This window comes from Piliocolobus tephrosceles, chromosome 16 (assembly GCF_002776525.5).
Source record: "Piliocolobus tephrosceles isolate RC106 chromosome 16, ASM277652v3, whole genome shotgun sequence".
In the NCBI taxonomy this organism is placed as follows: Eukaryota; Metazoa; Chordata; class Mammalia; order Primates; family Cercopithecidae; genus Piliocolobus; species Piliocolobus tephrosceles.
This window is the reverse complement of record NC_045449.1, coordinates 20,293,839-20,305,408: the sequence shown is the minus strand read 5'-3', so window position 1 is coordinate 20,305,408 and position 11,570 is coordinate 20,293,839. Positions and strand designations below refer to the sequence as shown.

Here is an 11,570-nt window from a genome sequence, read left to right as displayed (position 1 = left end):
TCTGCACTGCAAAGCCATTGCATTAATTCACTTTGCACAGAACATTCTGTCTTCTTTTTTTTTTTTTTTTTTGAGACAGATTCTTGCTCTGTCACCTAGGTTAGAGAGCAGTACCACGATCTCGGCTCACTGCAACCTCTGCCTCCCAAGTTCACGCCATTCTCCTGCCTCAGCCTCCTGAGTAGCTGGGACTACAGGCGCCCGCCACCACACCTGGCTAATTTTTTGTATTTTTAGTGGAGACGGGGTTTCACTGTGTTAGCCAGGATGGTATCAATCTCCTGACCTCATGATCCACCCACCTTGGCCTCCCAAAGTGCTGGGATTACAGGTGTGAGCCACCGCGCCCAGCCAGAACATTCTGTCTTCAGTCCTTCACATGCATGCTCTTTCAAGTCCCACTCAAATGTTACCTTTTGATGCAGTCTTTTTTTTTTTTTAAGAGACAGGGTCTCACTCTGTCCCTCAGGCTGGAGTGTGGTAATGCAATCATAGCTCCCTGCAGTCTCAAACTCCTGGGCTCAAGAGATCCTCTCACCTCAGCCTCTCCAGTAGCTAGGACTACAGACACGTGCCACCATACTTAATGTTTACATTTTTTGTAGAGTCAAGGTCTCCCTATGTTGCCTAGGCTGGCCTCCAACTCCTGGCCTCAAACTGTCCTCCTTCCTCAGCCTCCTAAAGTACTGTGGTTACAGGTGTGAGCCATTGTGCTCAGCCTCCAAATGTTATCTTTTTAGAGCAACCTTCTCTTACCACCTGAGATCTCCAAGCCACTGCATTTGATCATCCTGTTCCTTTTCTTCCTGGTACTACTCTCTGAGAATATTTACTTAGTTGCTTATCCCATTGGAACGTAAAGCCCGTAAGACCCAGGAACAGGGTTTGTCTTACTAACACTGTATCTCTGTGCCCAAAAGAGTACCTGCAGAGTATGCCTTCAACAACGATTTAAGAATCAATGAATGGGCTGGGCGCGGTGGCTCAAGCCTGTAATCCCAGCACTTTGGGAGGCCGAGACGGGCGGATCACGAGGTCAGGAGATCGAGACCATCCTGGCTAACACGGTGAAACCCCGTCTCTACTAAAAACTACAAAAAACTAGCCGGGCGACGTGGCGGCGCCTGTAGTCCCAGCAACTCGGGAGGCTGAGGCAGGAGAATGGCGTGAACCCGGGAGGCGGAGCTTGCAGTGAGCTGAGATCAGGCCACTGCACTCCAGCCTGGGCGACAGAGCGAAACTCCGTCTCAAAAAAAAAAAAAAAAAAAGAATCAATGAATGAAAAGTGTAGTAAGAGCCCGGCACAGTGGCTCAAGCCTGTAATCCCAGCACTTTGGGAGGCCGAGACAGGCGGATCAAGAGGTCAGCAGATCAAGACCATCCTGGCTAACGGAGTGAAACCCCGTCTCTACTAAAAAAAATAAAAAAACTAGCCAGGTGAGGTGGCGGGCGCCTGTAGTCCCAGCTACTCGGGAGGCTGAGGCAGGAGAATGGCGTAAACCCAGGAGGCGGAGCTTGCAGTGAGCTGAGATCCGGCCACTGCACTCCAGCCCAGGCGACAGAGCGAGACTCCGTCTCGGGGGGGGGAAGAAAAAAAAAGTGTGAGTAGCAGATTACTTTGAGCACCAGCGAGGACACGCCCTTCCACTGGCTGCTTTCCTACAGGACAGAGGCTCACAGGAGTCTCCACTGCATGATAGCCCACAGGATCTAATTCCCAACACTCAGGCTGTGCCCTCCGTAGGTGCTCAGCTAATATATACTGAGTCAATCGGGCTGCCTATGAACCTTCTAGACAACCTCCATGCATTAACAGTAATCAAGAGGCAACGTTGTGAGGATCTTAGCCCAAGTTGGCAGATTGGAAGCAGACGGCCATTCAGAAGTTAAGGGGAGAGTAAAAGCCGGAGAAACGGGAAGGTCATTGGGGCCACAGTTGTTTTGAGCGTTTACATTTACTCTGTGTACTAGACCTACCTCCAGTGCTTCTGGAGAGGCACAATGGCAGGGTGTAATCTCTGGACAGTCTGGGCTCAGAGCCTAGCACTTTCCTGCCTGGCAGTGTGAGCAAGTCACTCAGGTCCTCTGTAAGTTGATTTCTTCATTTGCAAAATGAGATTGTTGATAATATCACTTTTTTTTTTAAAGACAAGAGTCTTGCTCTGTGGTCCGGTCTGGAGTACAGTGGCATATCTCGGATCACTGTAACCTCCACCTCCTGGGTTCAAGTGATTCTCCTGCCTCAGCCTCCTGAGTAGCCTGGATTACAGGCGGACGCCACCATGCCTGGTTAATTTTTGTATTTTTAGTAGAGACGAGGTTTTACCATGCTGGCCAGGCTGGTCTTGAACTCCTGACCTCAGGTGATCCACGCGCCTCAGCCTCCCAAAGTGCTGGGATTATAGGCATGAACTACTGCGCCTGGCCAACAGTATCACTTTTATAGGGTTGCTGTGAAGATCAAGATGTAGATCACTTAAAATACGGAACAGCACTTGGCATTACATAATAATCACTTGTTACTGTTACCTTGTGCTGTTTTTCTAAGTTCCATACATGTATCACCTCATGAAACACAGCAATCCTCTGAGGGGAAGTACTATCATCCATGATACAAACCAGGCAGCTGAGAAAGAGAAGTTACACAAGCAGCCCGAGCCAGAAGTGTGTTCTAGAATCCCTAGTATACCCTCTGAACCACCACACTGATCCAAAGAAAAGACAGCCATATCCGCAGACAGTGTCATACCACGGAATTGTTCAGAGGTCTCCAGCATAGGCTACGCTGTCACTTAGAGGCAGGGCCGTATGACCCAACTGAAAGACCAGGTACTTTTTAGAGACCAGACAGGTACAAGGTCTTGAAGGATAAAAGTTGGCTGGGAGGGCTGGGCACGGTGGCTCACACCTGTAAATCCCAGCACTTTGGGAGGCCGAGGCGGACGGATTAAGAGCTCAGGAGTTAGAAAGCAGCCTGACTAACATGGTGAAACCCCGTCTCTACTAAAAACACAAAAATTAGCCAGGTGTGGTGGCACGCGCCTGTAATCTCAGCTACTCAGGAGGCTGAGGCAGGAGAATCGCTTGAACCTGGGAGGGGGAGGGTGCAGTGAGCCAAGATCGCGCCACTGCATTCAAGCCTGGGAGACAGAACGAGACTCTGTCTTGAAAAAACAAACAAACAAACAGACAAAGTTAGCTGGGTGGCAAAAGCATTTAGGCAAAGCATAGAACATCTGCGTACCTGCAAACCCTCTGAATTTACTAGCTGGTTAAGTTCCAGACAGGAAAGGTAGGCAGTTGAATTTGGAGAGCTAGGCAACTTCCAAACTACGGGGGTGCTTCTCGATTGTGCTAAGGAGTTTGAATCACACACTATAAGTGATGAGGGACGGTGAGAGGATTGTAAGCAGCTAAAACTGTGGTAGAATGTGAGCTGGAAGGAAATCGAAAGGAATCCTCAACAATGAGAGGGTCGCCTTTCCTTCTGCTGGCCGGCCTGCTGTGGCCTGCGGTGGGTGGGGACGGGGGTTCCACTACACGAAAGTGTGACGCGCCGGGCTGGACTTCTTCTAGGCTGAATTTGGGGCAGATTTTCACATTTCTTTTGCTCAAGAATTTATGCGGCCAACTAATATGTTTAGCAACTGTTGTGTGTGGGAGCAGTAGAGGAACTGAGAAGTTTACAAACTGTAAGAGATCCCCCAGAGTCCACAGGTCTGAGGCAGCAGCACCTGGGAATCTCTGGGTTCCAGTTAGTCCTTCCTGACTGACTCGTTACAGCAGTCCAGACAAGGAGATGTCAGGTCCTGGGGCAGGGTTCCCGTCAGTTGGGACGGTTTAGCCCCGCATCTGCCTTCAAAGATCCCGAGATTATGCCGTCGCAGCGGACAGAACAAGAGTGGGTGCGTGGCAAGGACTGAGTCTAAGAGGCCTGGAGGCCCTGTCTGAAACAGGGCTGTCGCTGTCGCAGGGCGATCTCTCCAAGCAGTTGTCATACAGCTATTCCCCTTCCTGGCGTTCAGACCCTCTCCTCTAACAGCCTGCACCTGCAAGCAGGGACCTCCGTGGCAGCCGGGACAGCGTGTCTGTCTCGGCCTCCAAAGTACCCCGGAGTCTGAATTGGGCGGGGGATGGTGCGGGAGCAGCGCCTGACTCCGAGGAGGGCCCGGGCGGCATCTCCCGCCCCTCGGTGACCTTATGGGCCAAGGCTGTGAAGGGCAGGCGGGGCGACGCGGAAGGGCCGGGCGCTAGAGGCCCGCAAACAGCGCGGCTGCCCCCGGCAGGAGACGCGGCCTGGCTGGCCGGGACGGCAGGGCCGAGCGCCTACGCGCGGTGCTCTGGGAGTTGTAGGCACTTTCATCTTCTCTCTCCTTCAGCTGCTGGCTCTCGAAACCCAAGGACCTACCGGTGGGTGGGCGCCTGTGACTCCCAGGCTGCGAACGCCGGGAACTCAAGTTTCTTCAAAAATGTCTGAACCACGACTGCTCCTAAGGGTCCTCGCGCCCTTGCAGGAGGACTACGGGCCCCGGCGACCCCGGGGGCGGGGCTTCCGGCGCGCTGCCTTGTGGGCGTGGTAGTTCCGCCAGGCCCGGCTTCCGCCTGCCGAGCGTCCCGGGACAGCGGGCCGGACTACACTTCCCGTCGGCACGCCTGCTCTCCCGATGCCGCCTTGGCGCGAGACGTTGGCAAGCGGAGTGTCTCCAAGATGGCCGCTTGGGGAAGGAGGCGTCTTGGCCCGGGCAGCAGCGGCGGCAGCGCCCGAGAGAGGTGAGATCCAAGGGCTTGTTGCCCACGGTGCAGGCGGCTCAGGGGCCGGAGAGCCCAGCGCGGCCTCCGGGGGCTGCAACAGCCTTCCTGCCCTGGTATCCCCGGGCTCCCCCGACCCCCGCCTGGCATACGGGGTTCCAGTTCTGGAGGATCCGGGATCCGGGTAGGAGCGAGGTCGAAGGCTTCGGCGGAGAGCTTAGGGGAAGGGGCGTTAGCCGGACCGGGTAAGGTGGGCAGCGGCCATGCGGGGCTGGGCCCGAGGCCGGGCCGTGCGGAGAGGAACTGGCGCCCAGCGCAGGCCTCAGGGACCCGCTTAGCCGCGGGCTGATCGGCGGCCGAAGCACCCTTCCCATCTCGGCCGCGGCCCCCGACGTGGCGAGAAAGGCAGGGCCCCCGGAGAGAGAAAGAAGGTGAAGCCTTCACAGAGCAGGCCGGCCGCGGCAGGGGTAGTTTGATCTGCACGTTTACCAGGGAGCTTTAGCTCCCGCCACATGTGTCTCTTCCGGGCCCAGAGCGGCCACTTCCTCGAGGGGCGATTCTGGAGACTTGGATGGTTCTGTGCAAGCGCTCCTGCCGTGGAAGTCAATTAAAGTGACCTTTCCTAATGAATGGTGTGTGGGTAGGGAGCTAGGAGCGTTTCTTCCAACAGGGACCTCCATTTGAATAACTGGTTTCTAGAAGATGAGATTGGAGTAGTGTCCGTGTTACATGTTCAAGTTGCACTTTTTGCTTCTGGGAAAGCAGTTTCACCTAGTCGAAGCCACTAGAAGCTGTTCAGCCACTAGAAGTTTGGGAGAGGATGTATATTGGTGGAGCCACCTGGATTAACTATCCGCTAAAGCTTGATTGTTACAGCAGCGGTCAGCAAAAAAGGAAAGTTTTGGTTTTGCTGTTGTTTTTTTGCCCGTCTCTTTGGTGAGGATTGTCTAACCAGAAAATTTCTCTGCCTCTCAACTACTCTGCATTATTCTTTTTCTATGACTGATTCCATCCCGTGTTCATTGCTATTGCTTGCAGATGGCTTTCCCAGCTGGGAAGATTCTTCCTGTTTGGCAGTTGTGATAGAGTCCTTTAGCTTGCTTGCACTTTATTCTTGAGCCCAGTTATCCAACGTTGCCCGTTCTGCATTTGCTCTTCCTTGGAAAAGCAGTGGTAAACACACTTTTGTTTTTCTAACTCCCGCCTGGTATTTCTTAGATTGGACCATTTAAATAAGTTACCTCAATGGTTTTCAGATGCCCTTAAAAACTAGCAAACATTGTCAAGATATTCAATGCAAACAGTAATAGGAAATAACCTGTTTAGAAAACAAAGTTTTAGAAACGTACACCCTCTTGTTGGACTAAAAGCAACTGAAAAGAGCCGAATAGGGATGCCTCAGGCAGGGAACAGGAGCCTTGCCAGCACAGGTTAAGCTTTTATTGATCTAAGAAAATAGATCCTGAGAATTGTTTTTGCTTTGGCTTGAGACAAGTATTTATTCAAAATGGAGTCGACAAATTAGCAGTGCATCCGCTGGAGCCAGTGCTTGACTGTTGAACCTTAACAGTTTTCAAGAGAATTTAAATTAGTTGCCAACAGATTTCACATAAAACGCTCCCTGAAAAGCTGGGTAGTGGCTGACTCTTTTTGGTTAGGACAGTGCTCTCCAGTTCTTGGTTCCTCACCTACAGCTTGACTCAGTCACCTGACAGCTTGACTCAGTGCATTTACCTGCTTGGTCTCTGTAGGTGTTCAGGTTGCACCTTTGGCCTGGAATTGAAGGCTCCACTCATACACGCAGATGTTGTGTGTCAGCAGGAATGTGGCATTTGGTTTTGTAGTTTGGATGTCACCATCAACTCTCCTAGATAACGTGGTGTGGGTGGAGACTACCTCTCTGTTGGCTTTTGCTGTAAACCCCTAGCCAGGTTCTGTTGGAAAAGTCATTTGCCCGAGCCCAGCTTCCCTAAGCTCTTTCCATGCTGAGCAGCGGATGGAAACATAACCCGCTGTGGGGCTAGCGAGCTGACTTCTGGGCATCCCTCCATTCCTGCTTAGTTGGTGATGACTGTTCAGGTGGGGCAGGGCGGATTAGCTGATGGCCCAGCACCCTAGATTGTGAGATCTGAGTGTATTATTGGCTCTTATGACTGAAGTAGGCTGTTTATGGCTCTCTTAAATGACTTTGTTCCATGTCACATTTGTGCTGACTCAAATCTCAGCTCCATATTATACGAGTGCTCTCTCCCGTTGCTGCTCACACCTGGTTAGCATCTGCTTTTGCTGAAGCTGAGGGAAACAGTGTCTGGTTTGGACAAGGGGCTAGAACAGAGCGACACTTTGGGCAAACTTGCCAGATTTGCCAGCGACTACCAACTCTGAAGCATGCACTGTACTTAAAGGCCTCACCCAGTGCCAGATTGCCCACAGTATTACTGCCAGCACTGTGTGTTAGATGGTCCAGCTTAGCACGTGTAGCGTGTGGGTTCTTGCTTTACCTTGTTGAGTCTAGAACCACAGCTCTAGAATTAGTGCTGAATTAACACAGCAGTTCAGTAGTCATCAGCCACATGTGGCAACTACATTTAAATTCATTAAAATTAAATAAAATGAAGAATTCAGCTCCTCAGTTTCACTAGCCACATTTCAAAGGCTCAATAGCCACTTCTGGCTCGTGGCTACCATATTGGACAGCATAGGTGGAGGACATTTCCATCACTGCAGAAAGTTACGATATGGACAGTGCTGGTTTCGACTAAAATAGGAGGGGTGGAAATAGCAAAATGGTAGTGCTTGCATGTTGATTTTTCTCTCCACTCCATTAAATCTAGGGAACCAACAGTGTTTGTAATGAAGAACATCAGACTCTGAGCTGTAACCTGAATTCTTGTCCAAAATTCAGCACACTGGCAACGAGCACATCAAACAGATTGCCACTTGTCCTGTCGGCGTCTTTGAGACACACTTGCCCATCTAGGAAAGCACAGTGCAGGTATCTGTGTTCTGCCACCGTGTGCCAGCCCGGACCAGCTCACAGACAGCCCCGCCTGTCTTACTTGGGTTGCTTGACTTCACTCTCTCAGGGCCCCTGAACCTCCCTGAGCCCTCCGTGATTGTTGGAATGTGAGTATAGCTGTGTGCTCTGAGTTCCTGTTTTTATAATCATGTGAAGATGTACTTGATCTGCTTCTGAGCATGATATGAGGCAACCTGGGGTGTGCAGAGGGCCAGATGCACTGGGCTAATGGTTCAGGTTTAGGGTGAAGTTTTTTTTTTTTTTTTTTTTTTTTTTGAGACGGAGTCTTGCTCTGTCGCCCGGGCTAGAGTGCAGTGGCCGGATCTCAGCTCACTGCAAGCTCCACCTCCCGGGTTTACGCCATTCTCCTGCCTCAGCCTCCAGAGTAGCTGGGACTACAGGCGCCCGCCGCCTTGCCCGGCTAGTTTTTTTGTATTTTTAGTAGAGACGGGGTTTCACTGTGTTAGCCAGGATGGTCTCGATCTCCTGACCTCGTGATCCGCCCGTCTCGGCCTCCCAAAGTGCTGGGATTACAGGCTTGAGCCACCGCGCCCGGCCTAGGGTGAAGTTATTTGTTGCGGCCTGCCCCTCCCCTGGCTTGCGTGGCCATCTGCTCCAGCATTTTATAAGCAGCCAGTTCCCTGGGCTGACTTCCATAGCGTTCCATGCCACGCTTTATTCCCCAGGACCTGTCCTCTTCTTTGTGAACTCAGGTGTGCCTGGTCCCAGGTGGCCCTTGCAGGTTCATCCAGCGAGCAGACGGAGCACAAGCCCCGGGGGCAGGTCGGGCCATGGTCCCGGGGTGACAGCTTCCCTTTCTGATCTGATCCTTCCCTTTTACACTCTCAGGGTTTGGGAGTATTTAATCTCTCTTGAAAGACTCCCATGCTCGTTTTTGTGTGTGGTGGGAGTTTTTGTTTCCTTCTGGTTGGGATGAGATGAGCAGATATGGGATCTGCACCCAAGTGTGTGGGGGTTTAGCCACTGGTTGTGGGGTTCTGCTCAGCTGCTTAACAAAGGCAGAGCCACATGTTCTGGCCACAGAAGTTGGATTCGTAGGTAAGGATGGGGTTCATCCTCTTCAGCATTGATGTGCCTTCAAGTTTTCAAGAATTTCTGTTTTCCTTGGTTCACTCAAGCAGCCTGGATTCCAAGTGCATGAATTTGTGCCTCAGTGGTTCAGTCCTTTAGGTCATGTTCCAGGGAAGACCCCCCTTTCTGAAGAGGGGAGGGCTGCGCCTGGGTCCACGGAGGTGGGGAGGTGGCTCCTGTGCTCCAGCTTGTGGGTGTATACCTGTTTTTCAATGAGCGAGGTGCGGGGAGTAGAGTTGGGCAGTCCTCCATGAGCGAGTGCACCCGGGAACCTCCCAGCCGCCACTGTGTTCCGCCCTGGTGCCAGCAGCCGCTTTATGGGCACAGTTCTCAGGAAAAGCTGACGACCATGTAGTAGTCATAACAGTTCTTCAGAGCAGGGCTGTCCAGTAGGAGTTTCTGGCATGACAGACTCCTTCTGGTGTGTCCCTGCAATCCATTAGGGCAGCCATTAGCCACGTATGGCTGTCAGCATTTGTAGTGTCTGAGAAACTGAGGTTTTATTTATTTATTCGTTTTATGAGACAGGTCTGGCTCTGTCACCCAGGCTGGAGTGCAGTGGTGTGATCTCAGCTCTCTGCAACCTGCGTCTCCCTGGCTCAAAGCATTCTCCCACCCCAGCCTCTCGAGTAGCTGGGGCCACAACCATGCACCACCACGCCCAGCTCATTTTTGTATTTTTTGTAGAGGTGGGCTTTCACCATGTTGTCCGGGCTGGTCTTAAATTTGTGGGCTCAAGGAATCCACCTGCCCTGGCCCCTCAAAGTGCTGGAATTACAGGTGTGAGCCACTGTGCCTGGCCAGGAACTGAATTTTTTAATTAATTAAAAATTCATTAATTTAATTAATTTAATTAATTATTTAATTAATTTAATTAATTAAAATCAATTAATTCATTAAAATTTCTTTTTTTCTTTTTTTTTTTTTTTTTGAGACGGAGTCTCGCTTTGTCGCCCAGGCTGGAGTGCAGTGGCCGGATCTCAGCTCACTGCAAGCTCCGCCTCCCGGGTTTACGCCATTCTCCTGCCTCAGCCTCCCGAGTAGCTGGGACTACAGGCGCCCACCACCTCGCCCGGCTAGTTTTTTGTATTTTTAGTAGAGACGGGGTTTCACCGTGTTAGCCAGGATGGTCTCCATCTCCTGACCTCGTGATCCGCCCGTCTCGGGCCTCCCAAAGTGCTGGGATTACAGGCTTGAGCCGCCGCGCCCGGCAATTAATTTAAATTTCAACAGCCACATGTGCCTTAGGCAGAGGGGCAGTGCTTGGCAACTGTTCCCTCTTCACTGCAGTCCTCTGGGAGAGCCAGGGCCTCTGGCCCCATCTGACAACATGGGAAACTGGCTCAGAGGGGCCGGGTGTTTTGCCCTAGGACACAAAGCCAGTAGGCAGCTGAGAGAGAACTTGAATCCACCCTCTCGGCTCCCACACTCGGTGCACCTTGTTCCTGCCCCCCAGATAGAAGCGCTGCTCAGTTACCAGTGCGCAGAATAGGAAAGCGTCCTCTGAAGCAGACGAAAGGGCTGGGTACCCTGTGAAAGTTCCTTGGCCTGTGAGAGTCTTCCTCAGGCCATGGGGCCGCGTGCCTGTGCCTTTGAGTCTGAGGCACGGGCTTTCGCTGCTTCATTTCTCTGCTTTCTGTGGGTTGGGAAGAAGCAGGGCTTAATTAGGCAGAAGCGGATGGAGGTCCAGCCCAGCCCCTCCCGTGTCATAGGTGATCAGGTGACCCTGTTCACTAAGCGAAAAGCAACCTGACGGATGGGTTGACTTCTTTCCAGTACCAGTTCTCTTAATAACCATCATTGTTTTTCCCCTCCTGTTACTCCTGTGGCTCATCCCTGTAATCATTAGAAATGTCCCTCCAACCTGTGTCTTTTGGGAACCTGTTACGTTCAGGCCCAGTGCTGGGGAAACTATGATGGAAATGCAGCCTCTGCCCTGGCGGAGCTTCAGGCCTGCCTGTGAGCCCGGCCCACTCCAGGAAGGGGCGTAATGTGGGTGCTTCCACTCAGATCTGCCTCTGCTGGGTCTCTCAGAATCGGGAGGGTGATGGTGGCTGGCCTGGCAGCCTGGCCAGTGTTTGCTCAAGGGAAACAGGGAGCTGGAACCGTCCTTCTCTTTTTGGGCAGGACTGTGGGTAGACACCAGCATGATGCTTCAGCCATGAGAAGCTGCCCGTCCAGACTTCTGCCTTTCGTGGACACCGAGAAGGTTCTGGAGCAGGAAGTGAGCCACCTCCTGCTCTTCTTGGCAGTGGAAGGAGGGCTCCTGTCTGGTCCCTTAACCTCAAAGGATATAGGATTGAACAGAATTTTTCTTTTTAAGAATAAGTTTATAATGATTTTTCCCATTATAAAAGAAATACTTTGACTGGGCGTGGTGGCTCACGCCTGTAATCCCAACACTTTGGGAGGCTGAGGCGGGCGGATCAGGAGGTCAGGAGATCGAGACCATCCTGGCTAACACAGTGAAACCCCATCTCTACTAAAAATACAAAAAAATTAGCTGGGCGAGGTGGTGGGCGCCTGTAGTCCCAGCTACTCAGGAGGCTGAGGCAGGAGAATGGCATGAACCCAGGAGGTGGAGCTTGCGGTGAGCCAAGATCGCGCCACTGTATTCAAGCCTGGGAGACAGAGCAAGACTCCGTCTCGAAAAAAAGCAAAAAAAAAAACAACACTTTTTTTTTTTTTTTTAATACAGAAAAGCATGAAG

General features: G+C 51.9%; 1 protein-coding gene across 2 annotated transcripts in view; it reads left to right on the top strand.

Moving 5' to 3' along the window:
- The first annotated feature begins 4,238 nt into the window (after window positions 1-4,238).
- TMEM11 (transmembrane protein 11) overlaps window positions 4,239-11,570 on the top strand; it is a 17,383-nt gene continuing 10,051 nt past the window's right edge. Inside the window, exons 1-2 of one of the 2 annotated variants that reach the window (XM_023195007.3) lie at window positions 4,651-4,770; window positions 7,584-7,875. In XM_023195007.3, the coding sequence (XP_023050775.1) occupies window positions 7,874-7,875 (2 nt within the window). In that variant the 5' untranslated portion in view covers window positions 4,651-4,770; window positions 7,584-7,873. Of the gene's footprint in view, window positions 4,771-7,583; window positions 7,876-11,570 lie in introns of both variants that reach the window. The other variant, XM_023195006.3, reaches the window with a different exon arrangement.